Here is a 19,706-nt window from a genome sequence, read left to right on the forward strand (position 1 = left end):
ATGGATAAGGAGTTATCAAGTCTTAAACATAGGTATGAATATTAAGAGTAATATTTATACTGGATTGACCCGCTATGAGAATACTATATAGAATGTTATGCAAAGTGTCATAAGTTATTCTCATGGTGATAATGGTGTATACCACCCTTCGACCTGAAAACACTATGGACCCTAAATGTAGAGTTGATCGTCTTAATGCTGATCAAACGTTGTCCGTAACTGGATGACCATAAAGACAGTTGATGGGTACTCCACGAAGCATGCTGAGGGACATGAGTGACCTAGATGGAATTTGCCCATCCTGCGTAACAGGATAAATGTCTATGGGCTCAATATTGAACTGGAAAAGGATGACACAGTTTATGCCTTGTGTTCAATATATACATAAGGGCAAAAGGGTAATTATACACATAAGTATTATCACAAAAGGATTTGTCAGATCACATGACATTTTCGTGTCTTGGATAGCAATGATGTGTTGCTAGATAGCGCTCACTGTTTTTTTATGTTAAATACGTGATTTAATATAATTGTCAATGCCGCGAAAACCTACAGGGTCACACACAAAAGGACAGATTTATGAGAGATAGAGTAACTAAGGAACACTGTAAGGTACGGTACACTTAAGTGGATTGTAGACCATCGTAAGGTACGGTGTACTTAAGTAGAATACGAAATATGGTAAGGTACCACACACTTAAGTGATTTTGGCATATTATAAGATTTGGGCCACATACACTTAAGTGAGCTTTTTAGCTTACAGCCCACACAAGTGGTTCTATAAATAGAACCCTTGTGCAGAAGCATTTGTGCAGTTATAATTTCGTTTCTCTCTCTCTCTCTCTCTCTCTCTCTCTCTCTCTCTCTCTCTCTCTCTCTCTCTCTCTCTCTCTTTCTCACTCAAAGCCTTCATTCATAGCAACTAGCACTAAGCTTAAAGGAATCCGTTTGTGTGGACTGAGTAGAGGCATTGTCACCATTCAACGTTTGTGATCGCTCCGTAGATCAACATCAAATGTTTAAATCACCACAAGAGGTAACGATTCTATCACTGATCATGCCCATTTGTAAGGATCACCAAAGGAGAAAATTTTAAATTCTGTTGCGTTTTTGGTCGCCCTTCTCCTTCAATAACTAACATCATCCCTTAATTCTTATTCAACTAATCAAAATCAAAAACACCAAGTCCATCCCTCAATTAGATAAAGTGCTCAATCTTTATTGCTTTGGTTAGAACATCTGTCAGGTGCTTCTGAGTGCCATAGTGCATAACTTCAAGCACCCCATTATGAATCTGATTCCTCAGAAAATTGAAACTTTGTGTCAATGTCCTTGCTTCTTTCATGCAGCATTGGATTCTTGGCAATAGTTATAGCTGATTTGTTGTCAATCATAAAATTCACAGGCTTTCTCTGTTGGTGTAAGCCCTAGAGGCCAATACTTTTGGTACTTGTATCGAATTATTTATTAATAATAAAAGGCATTTTCTTTATTATGGTTGATTAATAAAGTCTCTGGAATAGATAGTCCGTTTAATGTATTAAGTGTGACTTAATCATGAGAACACATTAAACATAAGGACATTATTCTTAAAGTATCCGTAGTCGAGCTTTAGTGTGAAGTGGGATAACATTAAAGCATTAAGACTATTATGTTTGTAGACTGATGATCACATCTCATGGATCATGGATAAAGAGTTATCAAGTCTTAAACATAGGTATGAATATTAGGAGTAATATTTATACTGGATTGACCCGCTATGAGAATACTATATAGAAAGTTATGCAAAGTGTCATAAGTTATTCTCATGGTGATAATGGTGTATACCACTCTTCGACCTGAAACCACTATGGATCCTAGATGTAGAGTCGAGTGCTTTATTGCTGATCCAACGTTGTCCGTAACTGGATAACCATAAAGACAGTTGATGGGTACTCCACAAAACCTGCTGAGGGACATGAGTGTCATAGATGGAATTTGCCCATCATGCGTAACAGGATAAATGTCTATGGGCCCAATATTGAATTGGATAAGGATGACACGGTTTATACCTTGTGTTCAATATAGACATAAGGGCAAAGGGGTAATTATACACATAATTATTATCACAGATGGTTTTGTCAGATCACATGACATTTTCGTGACTTGGGTAACAGTGATGTGTTGCTAGATACCACTCACTGTTTATTATATTAAAAACGTGATTTAATATAATTGCCAACGTCACGAAAACCTACAGGGTCACACACAAAGGACGGATTGATGAGAGATAGAGTAACTAAGGAACATCGTAAGGTACGGTGCACTTAAGTGGAATACGAAATATGGTAAGGTACCAAATACTTAAGTGATTTTGGGCATAATATAAGATATGGGCCAAAATACACTTAAGTGGGTTTTTTAGCTTGAAGCCCACACAAGTGGTTCTATAAATAGAACCCTTGTGCAGAAGCATTCATTGCGGTTGCATTATTTTCGTTTTCTCTCCCTCTCTCTCTCTCTCTCACTCAAAGCCTTCATTCGTACCAGCTAGCACTGAGATTGAAGGAATCCGTTCGTGTGGACTGAGTAGAGACGTTGTCATCATTCAATGTTCGTGATCGCTCCGTGGATCTGCATCAAAGGTTTTGATCGTCACAAGAGATCTGCACCAAAGGTTTCAATCGTCACAAGAGGTAAATATTCTATCACTGATCATGACCATTCATAAGGATCTCTAAAGGAGAAAATTTTAATTTCCACTGCGTTTTGGACCGTAATTCTCCTTCATTCTCACCTTAGTCTTCAGATTCTGTAGCAAGTTCAGAATCCATACAATTTGACAAGCAGTCAAAAAACCTACAATGTATTTAGTTTCACAGGTCGACAATGCAACTACTGGTTACTTCTTGGAGCACCAAGAAATAAGACCTCCCAAATACTTGAAAAAAATATCCAAAAGTACTTCTTTTGTCAACTATGTCTCCACACCAATCAGAGTCTAAATAGCACATCAGCTTTGGCTTAGTTTCAACCCCATAAGAGAATAAAACTCCATGCTTCAGAGTCCCCTTAACATACCTCAATATCCCTACTGTAGCTTATTAATGTGACCACTTTGGTTTGTTCATAAACCTAGTTACCATTCCAACTGCATAACAAATGTCAGGTCTAGTGTTGCAACGATATCTCAATGATCCTACCAATTCTTTAAAATTTATAGCATCTGCATCATCACCCTCAGCATCAGAATCCAACTTATGATTTGTTTCAGCAAATGTAATTGCAGACTTGCAATTCATCAGCTCAAACCTCTTTAGAAGTTCAAGTTCATACTTTAGTTGATGCAAGATTATACCCTTGTCGGAGTAAAAAATCTCCATCCCTAGAAAATATGTCATATTCCCTAGATCAGTCATTCCAAACTCATTCATCAGGACCTTCTTGAACTTAGCTATCTCACCTGAACAACTCCCTGTTAGCAATATGTCATCAACATAGAGACACACCAGAATCATATTGCTATCAAATGTATGTTGAACATAAACACCATTCTCCATCTCACATTTTCTGATTCCTTGAAGCTTGAAAAAAGAATCAATTTTTAGATTCCAGACTCTAGGAGGTTGTTTCAGTCCATACAAAGCGTCATGTAATATGTACACCATCCATTCCTGTTTCTTTTTCACAAATCCAAGAGCATCAGAGGCCAATTCCTGTTAGCAGCTATAGCAATCACCAACATGATTGTTTCATGTCTAGCTACAAGAGAAAACACCTGAAAGTAATCTAGTCTAGATTTCTGTAGAAATCCTCTAGCTACTAACCTTGCTTCTTGTTTTCCAATTGATCCATCTAGCTTTGGTTTCACCTTATAACCCCATATGACACAAATGGCTTTCTTGTTCCTTGGAAGCTCAGTTAACTCCCAAGTCTTGTTTCTTTATATAGCCTCAAGTTCTTCTTTCATGACCTTCAACCACACATTCTTCTTGAGAGCTTCTTATGTACTTACTGGTTCAAAGTCTACAAACATGGCACACTGGATGACCTCCCCTTCGGAGTCTATCTCAGTATCTTACGACATGTTAAACTCTGCAAATCTTCTTAATATTTTTCTGATTCTTTATGGTCTCTGAATTTGTTCATAATCTTCTTCAGATGCTGGAACAATATCAGATATTGGACTACCTCCAAAGGCATGATTACCACTAGATTTTGGATCATCATCAGAATCTGGATTAGAATCAGTTTTACCTTCATAGTCTTCCTTAACATCAGAGTCACCTTTAAACTCTGACTTATATTCCGTCTCTTCTTCAAACTCAAAATCTCCTTCAGAGGTAGATTCTGCTTCAGAGTCTGAAATATCTTCAAAAGTTAACTCAAATGTCAACATTGCACCAGAGTTGGATTGAGACTTGTTCTAATCCCACGCATTTGATTCCTTTACAATGACATCTCAACTGAATTCAACTTTGTTAATAACATGACAATAAAGTTTATAAGCACACGTCCTGTGGTACCCTACAAGTAACATAACTTTGCTCTTGTCATCCAACTTCATTCTCTTAGCATTCGAAACATGTTTATAACAAACAGAACAAAACACATTAAGATGGATCACACTTTTCTTATCTCCAGTCCACTTCTCAAAATGAGTTATTTCCTTCATCTTCTTGATTGGACACCTATTGAGCACATATGTTGTAGTGACAATAACTCTTCCCCATAAAGTGTGAAGGAGCTTCTTCTCCTTCAGCATACTCCTTGTCATATCAAGCAAAGTTTTGTTTCTTCTTTCAGAAAGACCATTATGTTGAGGAGTGTATGAAGTAGTAACCTCATGCTCAATTCCATTCTCCTCACAGAACCTTCTGAACTCTGTAGATTTTTACTCACTTCCACCATTAGTTTTGAGAATTTTCAGCTTCTGACCACTCTGTTTTTTAGCCTTTGTCTTGAACTTCTGAAACTCAGCAAACACCTCATGCTTAAACTTGATGAGTGTTACCCATGTCATTCTTGTGAACTCATCCACAAATGACACTGAATACTTGTTTCCTCCGAGAGAAGGTACTTCAAATGGTCCACATACATCATAATACACTACTTCTAAAACATGTTTTGCTCTTATAGCAACTTTTGATGTAAATGATAATCTAGGTTGCTTACCTTTCATGCATATCTCACATGACTTCTTAGGATTCATAATCTTAGAAATTCAATGCACCGACTTCTTATAACTTAGATGCCCCAAGCTTCTGAAGTTCAAATGCCCTAATCTCTTGTGCCACAACTCACTATCACCTTCACCACTAAGGCATTTAGTTTTAGCTGTTTCCACAATTACCCTGAATGTTTTGTTGCTTCCCTATTCAGACTGCATAATCAGCAGAATGATCAGAATAATATAACTTCAAGAGATTGTCCTTCATAGTAAATGATAAACCTTTCTCAATTAGCTGACTGACACTCATCAAATTTCTCTTTATGCCAGGAATATACCAAACATCCTTGATCATAACAGTTTTTCCATTCTTCATTATGACCTTGACATTTCCCCATTCCTTCAACATTCAAATACTTATCTTCAGCACATCTGATCTTTTTCCTCTTTATAGAGTCAAAATTAATTAGCCATTGTTTGTTTCCAGTTAGGTGATTTGAGCAACCAATATCCATATACCACCAGTCTACCAAATATTCATCATCAAACTCATAAGCCATCAATAGAACAAGTTCATCATCAAACTCTCTTATGACTATGCTTGCTTCTTATAATTTTCTTTCCTTGTTTAACCAAAAGTCAGCAGCAAAGTGACCAAACTTCTTACAACAGTAACATTGAACCTTCTTCTTGTCAAACTTCTACTATCCATTCTGATGCTTCTTCTCATCAGAATTATAGACTTTCGACTTTTGATAACTACCACCATGTCTCTTCTTGACTTCAGACCAAGACTGTTTCTGATTCTTCTTACCAGAAGATGCTTCCAAAGCCTGCTATACCTCTCTTTCAGAGGTTCTCTCAGTCAGATGCAACTCTTGTGCCTCCAGACTACTTTGTAGCACTTCAATGCTCACGGTGCTCAGATCCTTAGAATGTTCAATTGCTACAACAATGTAATCAAATTGAGGAGTAAGTGATATCAGTACCTTTTCGATGATTACTTATTTAGAAAGAGTCTCTCAACAAGATTTCATTTCATTTGTGATCAGAATCACTCTGCATATGTAATTAGGTATCCTCTTATTGCTCTTCATGTTGAGATTCTCATATTGCTTACGTAGATACTGAATCTTCACCTTCTTCACTAATGCATCACCTCCATATCAACGTACCAGTATGTCTTACGCAACCTTCGTCATCGTCGAATCAACGGTATTCTCAAACACATTCACATCCACACACTGATGAATGTAGAATAGAGTTTTATGATCTCTCTTCATCAACTCTCTATACGTATTCCTTTGTGCTTCAGTTGCATCTGCTGCAACCACTGCATAACTGTCATTGACGAAATCAAGAACATCTTGAGCGCCAAACAACACACGCATATGAATCATCCACCGATTCCAATTCTTTCCATAAAAAACCGGAAGCTCCGTATTCAAGCTACCGTTTCCACCGTTCATCTTCAATCTTCTGCAGGAATTCACTCAGATCTCACCAAACACTCGTGTTTGCCAATCCCGCAGAATCAGAAAATGTGATTCTATTACGATTTCAATCGTAAATTTAACGTAAATTAAAGAAACAGAGTCAATCACACACGTCTCACATTCACCCGTGTTTCCCTTTGTATTTTCCGTAGATCCGAAATTTTATGTTACAACTTTTGATTTTATATGCAAATCTAATCAAAAATAAAATTCAAATACAAAACCAAATTATACTTAAATGAAACTGAAATGGATTAGTATAACAAACATTTATAAAATATTTTTTTATTTTTTAAATGACAATAAAATAAAGAATTTAGTAGAGTGAACATAAAAAAATAGTAGGTTGAGTTTCATTAGTGGATCCAGTTTTTTCAGCGGGTGCCATTCTTATTTATACTAATTGACACAAAAAATATAGGTATTAAAATTTAAATCAATATATATATAATTTCGCAACAGTAGCTATGATTCAAGTGGGGGCAGTAGCTATGATTGCATACTATGCCCGTTTACATTACCAAAACTTAACCATGCACAATTTAATTTTATTCAACAAATGAAAATTGGGTAATAATACTAATTTGTATCCGAGAGACACAAGTTAAGAAAGCCACTTATAGAAAGTTTGTATTGAAAAAAATAATTAAAAGATTAATATTATATTTTTATTAAAATTAATACACAATTTTTAAAATAATATTTTTTCATTTGATTCTTAATTTGTGCCTCTAGGACACAAGTTAGCATTAACCATGAAAATTTTCTGTTTTTGTTTTGCTTATTTTAGTCAAAAAGGAATATCGTACTCGTAGACTTTTTAAGGATATTTTGTTAGTTTCCTTAAAAGAATTCAGACCATCCATGTGACTGAAATTGAAATATTACTACACAAAATGAGATTGTTATGTATCTAGACTTAATCACAAGCTATATACTGAACATTAATCAAATAAATTAATTAGGATTTACTTACCAAAGAAAGGAATCAGAAAGAACAATGAATTTCACATCTTACTGGCTCATTGACTTAAAAATGAATGCATACTCCCTCTAATCTTATTTTTAAAAAATATTACTTTTTTAAAATTTTATAGATAATCAATGTAATTAACTATTATAAAGTTTAAATACATGAATTAAAAAAAAAGTATTTTTTCTATAAATAAAATAAAAAAAGTAGTATATATCTACACGACTGGACTTCAGAATGGCTACATACATATATTGCATTAATAATTTAATGTGGAGAATATTTATTTATATTATGATTTATCTGTACATTTTATGCAACATTATTATAAGTATATCATAAGAACAAATTCCAACACTATCAAATACTACTATGGATTTAAAAGAATGATACAATTAGAAAAATGACATATTTATATGATTAAAAACAATGAATTTTATAATATATAAATATATATTTCTTTTTACACTTTTATAAATATTAAAACAATATAACTTTGTTAATATGAAAAGAAAATTATAAATTATTTTATAAAATTTATCATTCATCAATAATAATAAAATAATCAATTAAAACAATAGAAATTAATAAATATTTTGTAACTCATTATGATAAAAAAAAATAACGAATTATTTATCCTAAAATACATTACACAATTTTATTTCTAAAATAATATTTAATAAATCACACTGATATTTTAAAGTTAGTAGTATAAAAAAGAGGTTAAAGGTAGTGTATTGTCAGTGTCAATATGGAGAAGTATTCCAATAACATCCAATTAAAATATTTTCTATTATCAAATGGTATTTTACAAATAAAAATGTGATATGGCGAGAGTCTAATTAATAGACAATGTAAAATTATTCATATTCTTTTTTTTCATTAAAAAATAAAAAATCATAAAAACAAAATTCAAAAGTACCCTACCTTGTTTGACTAGCTTTTGAATGTGATCAGCCCTACGTAATGCATAGCATCATCTTTTCCAATATTGAATTTTATACACTTTACTTTGAATCTAGTCATTACACACGGATCTCACAACTACAATATATAAATACAATACAATACTCTTCTCTTCCAATTCACAAATCACAGTTCTAATATGGCTGCTGCTATCAAGATCGTCGCTCTCTCTGGTTCTATTCGAAAAGCTTCTAACAACACCGGTCTCATTCGTGCTGGTTAGTTCCTAACTTTCTTCTTACAATTAACTAACTCTTTTTAATCTGTTTGATTCATGAATTATTTGATCTTTTTTTTTATAAATTGATTATTGATGATTGTAGCTATTGAATTGAGCAAAAGTGTTGTCGAGGGTGTTGAAATTGAACATGTTGATATTTCAAATCTGCCATTGTTGAACACTGATCTTGAGAAAGAAGGAACTTATCCCGCTGAAATCGAAGCTTTTCGCCAAAAGATTGTTGCGGCTGACGCCTTTCTCTTCGCTTCTCCTGAATATAACTATTCTCTCTCTGGTAACTAAATATCATAACTCTCGTTTTCACTTTCACAGTCATGGATAATTGTTGAATCGAGATCTATTATAATCTCGTGCTTTAAAAATTATAAATAAATAAAAATTAAAAAATTTAATTGTATTTAACTAATAATTTGCAGAAAATAAATTTGATTTTTATTAAATATATTTGTTTCAGCTCCACTTAAGAATGCAATTGATTGGGCATCAAGGCCACCAAATGTTTGGGCTGGTAAACCTGCTGCTGTGGTGAGTGTTGGAGGAGGTCATGGTGGTGCGAAATCGCACTACCATCTTCGACAAGTTGGAGTTTTTCTCGATCTTCATTTCATCAATAAACCCGAGTTTTTCCTCAACGCGTTTCAGCCTCCGGCAAAATTTAACGGAGATGGTGACTTGATTGATGAAGGTGCTAAGAATAATTTGAAGGAAGTTCTTTTGTCTTTGAAGGCATTTACCTTGAAGCTTCAAGGCAAAAATTGAAATAGATTTGAGTGTCATTAATTGTTTGAAATAAAATAAGCTTTTTGGGTTTTCAGAAAGATTTTAGCATAAGTTGTTATTGATACTCAGTTACAAAATGTATTTGTTCTTCATTTATATCAGGAATTTTAATTCATTATGTGTTGGCATGATGTGTTTTGATACAATTGCTTCATTGTTGATCTCATTGATTTCTTTCCTTCTCATGTTGTTTTATTTCATTTAGGTGTTGTGTATGATAATCTTCTTGATTTTTCTGAACACTGATCACACCATAGGATATTATATTTCACAGGGTAATAAGTTAAATGATGGAAAAAAGATTGAGTCTTAAAAAGTTAGAAAAAGCTATGGAATATTGTGGTGCTAATAAGAATTCAGTGTGGAGATAAATTAGAATGAAGTAAATATCTATGAGAATGCTAATACCAACTCTGAAAATGCAAATGAGGTTTGTGTACCAGTAGGCTTATATTGATCTTTGAGTCAATTTTAATGTTGGTCGAGCTTTAACTACATAAATGCCAAAAAAGACTCGGTAAGAAAAGGGCATGATAGCCAATATAAAGATGGTGGTGAAGTTGGTGAGAAAAATTGGTATCAATAGTAATAATGATAATTGTTTGAAAATCCCTAACAAGATCATTGTTTTGAAATCGTTGAGAAAAATACATCCTCTGAAAATTATTATAATTTTTTTAATTCATTGAATAAATAATGTATTTGGTCATTATTATGTATCAGATATATTAATTATTCAATTAACCTAAAAAAAAATGTTGCTTATAATAGTGACCAGAGAATGTACTCCAAGCAGTAATAATGATGATCGTCAGGCCGTATACAACGATATAATGAGGTCCTATAGAGCGATATTTGAAGCTTACAACAAAAATAACAACGTTGGAGGAAGAGAATGGAGAGTTTCTTGATCCTCAACCTCTATCAAATTATATATGGAATGCACTTGTCCCTAAATATTTTAAGCCACCATCATTGACTTCCTTAAATGGAAAAAGTGATTTCCATTAACATATCACAACCCCTCAATACCCAAATGGTCATAGTCGGGGCGACAAATTCATTCAAATGCAAACTCGGGGCAGATACACTCAAAGAGGCCGCCCTGAGATGGTACGTGATATTGTCAAGATTCTCTATATCCAGCTACCAGAATCTTGTCAGGAAACTGATCCATCACTTCTTGACGAGTAAACATAGAATAGTACTTGACTGTTAACTTATTTAATGTTCGTTTGGGAAATACTGAATCCCTGAGAAAATATTTGGCCAGGTTTAACGCAGCAACTATAAGGGGTTTCACCCTAATAAATAAATGTTCGTACGAGCTTTCAAAAATGGCTTCAAGGTGATACATTTCAATGAGTCACTCGCACAAAAATTGACAGACTTAATAGAGGAGATCATGACAAATGAAGAATGATATGTGAAAGGAGAAGATAGTAATAGTGAGAGAAGAGCGAGAGATGCAAAAGAATAAAGTGTTAGAAGTCGAGAATCGTTGAATGCCTAGAAAAATCTAGTCAATCATCCCATACGAGATATGAATGCATTCAAACCAGCATATAGGTCAATGGATAACACCACACTTCTAAACACTCATAGAGGTCAAATACTATGGGAAATATATCATACCTGGGCCATTTTGTCCCCCATTGTGTCAGATGGTGCAAGTATCATAAAGCTAAAGGGCGACATACAAATGATTATCACACGAGAGAGAGAGAGAGAGAGAGAGAGAGAGAGAGAGAGAGAGAGAGAGAGAGAGAGAGTGTGTGTGTGTCTAATACAAGAAGGCCATATAAGAAGATATATACAAGGAGCTTCACGTAATAGAGGTGAAAGACATCCCCATCTCAAAAGAACTCAATCGAGGAGAGAGAGAGAGAGAGAGAGAGAGAGAGAGAGAGAGAGAGAGAGAGAGAGAGAGAGAGAGAGAGAGAGAGAGAGAGAGAGAGAGTCTAATACAAGAAGGCCGTATAAGAAGATATATACAAGGAGCTTCACGTAATAGAGGTGAAAGACATCCCCATCTCAAAAGAACTCAATCGAGGAGACTAAAGGAAAGAAATAATAAAGACCCTGAAGATGTTGAGCAAGTGCGTCACACAGCTAATAATATTATTAGGTGATTTGTAGGATGAAGAGAGTCAAGTTCTTCTCAGAGGAGATATGCATGTCAGGTTATGCACATCTTCAAGTCATTATCATAATTGATGGTTGTTGGACATGTGACTTCACACACAAGAGGGGGGTGAATTGTGTGGTTCATAAAAACTTGGTTTTGAAAAACTTTTCAGATTAAAATCAGAGTTTATAATCATTTTAGAAAATAGTTTAAATATTAAGCAGCGGAAAATAAGTTGCAGAATATAAATTGCGGAAAATAAAGAGTTAAGGAAAGAGAGGAACACCAAGAGTTATACAGGTTTAATCAAGAAACGACTTAGTCTTATCCCTATGAATTGATCTTGAGAGTATCCAATAAAATTTGAAAGCTTTTATTAGGTAATACTCACGACTCCTCTTGTACAAGGAAAATGGTTGACTTCTAACCAAACAATAAGACTAGGAGTATAGTGGTTTGAGTCTTTTCTTCCAAATAACATATCGAAGCGGTTGTATCTTTTCCATGCAGGAGATTGAAGCAGTTAGTCTTCTTTCCATGAGAATCTTGGAGTAATTAGTCTCCAAGCTTCTAAACAAACTTTGTAAGCTTTTATCACGGGTTGAGCTCACGAACCTTAAACTTTGGTTTTAAACAGGCTAACCAATAACGAAGGAGATTGTACCACGTGTTAATCTCGAACCTTATCAAATTTTTTAATACCGAGCTAATCTCAACCTAACCTTAGTTTTACCACAAGCTAACTAAGAACCTATGAGATTTTACCACCGAGTAGATCTCAAACCTAAATAAGGGCTTGATCACATGATCCCCAAACCAAAAACTTTTACGGGTTTAACTTCTAACCCAAACAATCCCTAAGTGGATAATATTCAATCAATGTGTAAACAAAAATTCCCTTGGTGAATTTTACAATTCTACTCTTCTACAATTACAAATTATCCTCATTCATCAAAAAACTTTCTCACAAAAGCATTTCGGCTAAAATATTAGTGAGAGAAAGTAAAAGAAAAGTTTAGAGAGAGGGAGAGAGGGAGAAATGTCAAAACACAATTCTGGATATTTTGAAATGATGGAAGAGACATCTATTTATAGGTTAGGTGTCGACTAAAAAAGAAATTGATTTTAATGTTTTCTAAGACGAGCTAATCGATTAGATACTTTAAAGATAATTGATTACCATTTCAAAACAGGAAAGAAAAGATATCTAGCCTACATCATTAAAATGTTGTCCTAATTGCTTAGAGCTCATTTTTTAATTGATCTAATCAATTAGATTAATGTCCCAATCGATTAGAAAAGACAAAGCTTTGCCCATAGCTATTCTAACAACTTCCAACTAATCTAGCACAACTTAAAGATATCTTAGAAAATATTTTCTTGAGAGAAATCAGTTTGAAAATATGTTTTAGTGTGTATGTGATTTAGCCATGTACTTTTACGAGAATGCCCTTATATTTTACAAAGTATTCACGCAGACTATTTAAGGTAGGGATTCCTTGCACTTCAAGACTTTGTTAGATACGTCATTTTATAGGCACTTGCTTGAGTTCACTTGAGATGAGGCTTGAGTTTGTATTCCATTTTATTTCCATTATTGGATAGTCAAGTTCATCAAACCATAATACTTAGGTTTACATCTTTATTTGCTTAATGGTTTATGCTTGACTTGTCAGAAGACATTGGTTGTCATTAACAATTAGTTGTCATCATCAAAAGTTGTTGTGCTTGTTAAAAGCATGTCAATTACAAAAAAAGGTTCCACGATGGTAACATTACATCGTGAGGATGACCACATGGTCATTAGTATGCAAATATTTGATAGGGATATCAAAATAGTTCTCATTGACTTAGGGAGTTTGGTTAATGTTTTGTACTCAAATATGTTTTAAGGGATTAATTACTATGCACTGTCAGTGTAAAAAAAATTACATTGTCGATTCATCACCATCACTGTTTGCATTACTTTATAGGTTTTTAAAATAAAAGTCAAACTTATTTCAATATCCAACGTCTAGGATTAACTGATGGTGTAAAATCATTTTACACTGTCAGTGTATTTCAATTAAGTCCATGTTTTAAAGGATGCAACTTGATCTTGAACTCCTTCAGTTTTTCAAAGGCTCATTGGTGGTATTTTCTGGCGAGTAGGTACAAGTTTGTGGTCATATTTCCATCAAAACCACGCTCAAGAAAGGTTAAAATTCCAACCCAATAAAAGTTATGTATCTGGTAATAACTTAACTTTACCCATACATCATCATCATTGACAGACTCGCATTCAATGCATTAGAATCAATATTATTCACCCGCTGTATGACCATGAAGTATCCTATAGATAATGGTCCGATATGGGTGATAAAGGGTGACCAAGAAGTTGCTAGAAACTATTATCGAGATAATTTGAAGGTTAATAATATGGCAGAGGTGATCTCTCTAAAGCCTAATTCCCACAGTATCGACTTCGTGGATTTTAATACAAGAGAAAAATTCATGGAAGATCGACTGATGCCCACAGAAGATTTGAAGACAATGCAGATAGGTTCCCAAAGTTTCCAAACTACTAAGATTAGAACATCTTTGTCAATGAACAGAGAAGGGATATTGTAGGGTTACTAAAGAAAACTTTGGATCTATTAACCTAGGTGGTTTCAAATATGCCCGGAATAGATGAGGATGTGGTTTGTCATCACCTCGTCCTCATGGTAGGATCCAAGTCTGTAATTCAAAGAAAGCGGAAGTTAGAAGAACAAAAAAGAATTTCCATCACGAAATAGGTTAGAAATTTAAAATAAGACAGGTTTATTAATGAAATCAAATATCCTTCATGGATATCAAACTTGGTTTTAGTTAAAAACGCCATCTGGAAAATGGAGAATGTGTGTGGGTTTTATCGATATCAACCAAGCATGTCCAAAAGATCTGTATTTGTTGCCCAATTTTGATAGGATTATTGTGTTGGTGTAAGCCCTAGAGGCCAATACTTTTGGTACTTGTATCGAATTATTTATTAATAATAAAAGGCATTTTCTTTATTACGTTTGTTTAATAAAGTCCCTGGAATAGATAGTCCGTTTAATGTATTAAGTGCGACTTAATCATGAGAACACATTAAACATAAGGACATTATTCTTAAAGTATCCGTAGTCGAGCTTTAGTGTGAAGTGGGATAACATTAAAGCATTAAGACTATTATGTTTGTAGACTGATGATCACATCTCATGGATCATGGATAAAGAGTTATCGAGTCTTAAACATAGGTATGAATATTAGGAGTAATATTTATACCGAATTGACCCGCTATGAGAATACTATATAGAAAGTTATGCAAAGTGTCATAAGTTATTCTCATGGTGATAATATTGTATTCCACTCTTCGACCTGAAACCACTATGGATCCTAGATGTAGAGTCGAGTGCTTTATTGTTGATCCAACGTTGTCCGTAACTGGATAACCATAAAGACAGTTGATGGGTACTCCACGAAGCATGCTGAGGGACATGAGTGACCTAGATGGAATTTGCCCATCCTGCATAACAAGATAAATGTCTATGGGCCCAATATTGAACTGGACAAGGGTGACACGGTCTATACCTTGTGTTCAATATAGACATAAGGGCAAAGGGGTAATTATACACATAATTATTATCACAGAAGGTTTTGTCAGATCACATGACATTTTCGTGTCTTGGGTAGCAGTGATGTGTTGCTAGATACCGCTCACTGTTTATTATGTTAAATGCGTGATTTAATATAATTGCCAACGTCACGAAAACCTACAGGGTCACACACAAAGGACGGATTGATGAGAGATAGAGTAACTAAGGAATACCGTAAGGTACGGTGCCCTTAAGTGAATTATAGAACATCGTAAGGTACGATGTACTTGAGTAGAATACGAAATATGGTAAGATACCATGGGCTTAAGTGATTTTGGGCATATTATAAGATATGGGCCAAAATACATTTAAGTGGGCCTTTTAGCTTGAAGCCCACACAAGTGGTTCTATAAATAGAACCCTTGTGCAGAAGCATTAATTGCGGTTGCATTATTTTCGTTTTCTCTCACTCTCTCTCTCTCTCACTCAAAGCCTTCATTCGTACCAGCTAGCACTGAGATTGAAGGAACCCGTTTGTGTGGACTGAGTAGAGACGTTGTCATCGTTCAACGTTCGTGATCGCTTCGTGGATCTGCATCAAAGGTTTTGATCGTCACAAGAGATCTGCACCAAAGATTTCAATCATCACAAGAGGTAAATATTCTATCACTGATCATGACCATTCGTAAGGATCTCTAAAGGAGAAAATTTTAATTTCCGCTGCGTTTTGGACCGCAATTCTCCTTCATATTGATGATGCCTTATGTTACAAATTGCTCAGCTTTATGGACGTGTACTCAGGTTACAATGAATTTAAAATGAGTTCATATGATGCTTCCAAGACTTTAGTCATGGCTAATAACTTCAATTACTATTACAAGGTAATGTTATTTGGTTTAAAAATGCAGAAGAAACTTACCAAAGACTAATGGATACAACGTGTGCCAGTCAGATCATGTGCAATATGGAGGTGTATATAGACAATATGGTAATCAAGAATACTGAAGAATATGGAAACTGTGAGGATTTTAATGGCATATTATCTTTAATAAAAGGATAAAACATGAGGCTGAACCCAAGAAAGTGTTCTTTTGGGGTTCAGGCCAAAAGGTTCTAGGTTTCATACTCCCAATAAAAGAAATTAAGGCCAATCCTGATAAATGCCAAGCCGTTATTGACACAAAGTGTCCAAACTCAGTCAAAGAATTCCAACACTTAAAAATACAAACATCGTATCTTTCTAGACTCCTTCCATGTTCAAGTGACAAATCGTTTCATTTCAGTTCCAAATTAAAAAAGAAAGAAAAGTTTGAATGGACCAACGAATGTGAAGATGCCTTTGTAAATTAAAAGACATTTTTAGCTACCCATAGTATTGTCTCTTCTAAAAGAGGGAGTGTTTTTACTCTTGTACTTAATTGTCTCTAATAATGCCATGAGCTTGGTGTTGGTACTAGAAGTATATGGTGAAGATAAGTTGATTTACTTTGTAAGTAGGGTGTTTAAAGGTGTTGAGCTAAGATATTCGAAGAATTATAAGTTTGAAATGGGAGTAATTCACATGACAAGAAATTGAGACCTTATTTCTAGGGACATCAGGTTATAATAAAGATAAACTATCATATTCTTCAGGTCCTAAAAAATCAGGACTTGCCCGAAAGGATGAACTCATAAGAATTTGAATTATCAAAGTATGACATCACCTTCATGGTGAGAGGAACATGATCTAGCTGATTTTTTGGTAAAGTTCACTTCATATATATAGAAGATGATCTTCACACTTGAATCTTATAAATGAACGAATCTTCCAATTTGAAGGGGGGAGGGGAGGAGAAATGGTAATGTTAGAAGGATTGGGTAACATCTTGATTGAGCAGTCCTTACATTTTGAATTCAAAACTTGTAACAACTAGGCAGGATATGAGGTTTTAATTATCGAAATGAATCTAGCAAAAGAGATGGGGGAAAACCTTTGTTCCTGGAGTGATTCTCAATTAATCACAAACCAAGTGATATGTGACTATCAAACCAAGAAGGCTAACTTGACAAAATATTTGTATATGGTTCAGGAGGTGACCATAATTTTCAAACACTTCTAAAGGATCTATGTTTCAAGACAGGAGAATTCCAAGGCAAATTTTATTTCCAAGCTAGCTAGTACCAAAAGACATGGTCATAATAAAACTATAATCCAAGAAGCACCGATGGCTCCTAGCATATAGGATGAAATAATATTACTCATGGATATGCAGGAGGAAGACAATTAGAGGTCATCCATAATCAACTATTTTAAAAATGAAAAATTATATAAGGATGATTTAGAAGCTAAGAAGGTTAGAATATTGTCACCCAACTATGTTATAATGGTAGATAAGTTATATAAAATGGGAAGAGCCACACCCATGTTAAGGTGATTGGATGAAAATGAGATTGTTTTGGTTGTTAAAAGTACATGAAGGCGTGTATGGTAGCCATATTGGGGAAAAAGCGTTAGAAAACAAACTACTGCATACATGTTATTATTAGCTTAGTGTGCTAAGAGATAGTAGTGAGTATATGAGAAGGTACGACAAGTGCCAACATTTTCCAAACCTACATCATTCTCCATATGAAGTATTGCCCTTTGTTACTTCACCTTAGCCATTTATTGGCAATGCGTAGTGGATATAGTGGGTAATTCCCCTTTGGTTGCCAAGAAGTTTAAATTTTTAATTGTATAAGTACATTACTTGACTAAGTGGATAGAACTTGAGACAATACTCACTATCACAATAGAAAGAGAGAAGTATTTTTGTTGTAGACACATGATATGTAGATTTAGAGTATTGGATGTATTTTGTTTGAAAATCGAACTTAATTTACCAGTTTCGTGGTAATGGAGTTCTGTTATCGCTTAGGAAAACTCACAAAATTCATCTCAGTAGAACACTCGCATGCTAATGGACAAGAAAAGTCTTATAACAAGGTCAACTTGCAAGAAGTCAATAAGAGGCTATATGAATCAAAGGGACTCTAGCGAGATTAATTGCATCAATTGCATGAGGAGTTCCATTTTGAGTTGTCTCATATTTTCAAAAAAAAAACCTTTTGCTATATACATGTCATAAATGATAATATGAACTTTGAGGATTCTTTTGTGCACCATAGGTGTTATGGTCATATCACATGACTCCATGTTCAACTACCTAAGAAACTCCATAAAAGCTTGTAGATGGAGCAAATGCAATGTTTCCTGTCGAAATAGATATACCTACATGGAGAAGGAAGCGTTTCGACGAGGATGAAAATGTGAGGGGACTTAATTTTGCATCATATCTTCTTGAAGAAGTCATAGAAATATGAATTTTATGTAAAACAACGAGCATTTAGGCGATACAACACTTGAGTAATTCCCAGAGAAATGAAACATGGTGACCTAGTATTGAAGCAAGTTGTAACACCAACCAAGCTCGTAAATTTGTTTCCTAGTTGAAAGGTACCATACCGAATAAGTTAAAAATTATACGAGGAACTTATAAATTAGAAACTTTAAGCGGCAGAAACGTTTTCCAAATGTTGGAACACTGTGAATTATAAACATTATTATAGTTAAATCTAGTGAATGTAAGGTACAATCAAGTTATTAATAAAGCGGTAAAGGTTCACTTTTTACCTTAAAAGGTAGGGTTTTTAATGAGGCACTCTATTTGTTCAAAAAATTGTACTCGTGTTGCTTAAAATATTTTCGGTTTGCACCCTTTATTGTCACCATGTTCCCTTTATGGTTTGCTCCCTATGGGGTTACCGCGTGCCCTTCGATTTTGCACCCTATGGGGGTCACCATATTCCATTTAGGGTTTACTTCCTCTAGGGTCACCATGTTTCCTTTGGGTTATATTCCCTTTAGGGTCACCATGAGCCATTCGAGGTTTACACTCTCCGAGGTCACCAACTTACCTTTAAGTTTTACACATTTCGAGGTTACCATGTGCCCTTCGATTATTTCAACCTCTGGAGTTACCATGTGCCCTTAGATTTTTTAGCCCTTCGGGTTCACCATGTGCTCTTCAGGTTTTGTATTATCCGGGGTTACCATGTGCCCTTCGGGGTTTGTGGGTTCATCGTATGCTTTGAAGATTCACACGTTCAATTCAATGCATGCTCAAGAAAGAGTAATTATAAAATAAGACTTGCCAATTTTGAAGTAAATGTAATCTTAGTCACAATATTTTCATGAATTTCGAAGTGCAGTACAAACACTTAAAGATCCCATAGATGGAAAAAGTAACATACAAAAATGATTTGACAAAAGAAAAATAAATTTAACTATCATGGTTCGTCTAATCGTCACCAATATTGGATCAATGTTCTTTATATGCTAGTCTTGGTTCAATA

The 19,706-nt window shown here is 34.5% G+C and overlaps 1 protein-coding gene across 1 annotated transcript; it reads left to right on the forward strand.

Annotated features, from left to right (window-relative positions):
• Positions 1-8,610: 8,610 nt before the first annotated feature.
• LOC127085763 (NADPH:quinone oxidoreductase) lies at positions 8,611-9,723 on the forward strand. Its single transcript, XM_051026290.1, has 3 exons — positions 8,611-8,802; positions 8,908-9,099; positions 9,280-9,723. The coding sequence occupies exons 1-3, from the start codon at positions 8,724-8,726 to the stop codon at positions 9,582-9,584; spliced, it is 576 nt and encodes a 191-aa protein (XP_050882247.1). The 5' UTR covers positions 8,611-8,723; the 3' UTR covers positions 9,585-9,723.
• Positions 9,724-19,706: the final 9,983 nt, after the last annotated feature.

This window comes from Lathyrus oleraceus, chromosome 5 (assembly GCF_024323335.1).
Source record: "Lathyrus oleraceus cultivar Zhongwan6 chromosome 5, CAAS_Psat_ZW6_1.0, whole genome shotgun sequence".
Lineage (NCBI taxonomy): Eukaryota > Viridiplantae > Streptophyta > Magnoliopsida > Fabales > Fabaceae > Lathyrus > Lathyrus oleraceus.

What these genes read in the sequence shown, in the direction of transcription:
- LOC127085763 (XM_051026290.1), top strand. Translation starts at nt 8,724, where the DNA reads ATGGCTGCTGCTATCAAGATCGTCGCTCTCTCTGGTTCTATTCGAAAA. An exon ending in CACCGGTCTCATTCGTGCTG is followed by an intron (nt 8,803 to 8,907) that starts GTTAGTTCCTAA and finishes TGATGATTGTAG; the next exon opens with CTATTGAATTGAGCAAAAGT. An exon ending in ATATAACTATTCTCTCTCTG is followed by an intron (nt 9,100 to 9,279) that starts GTAACTAAATAT and finishes TATTTGTTTCAG; the next exon opens with CTCCACTTAAGAATGCAATT.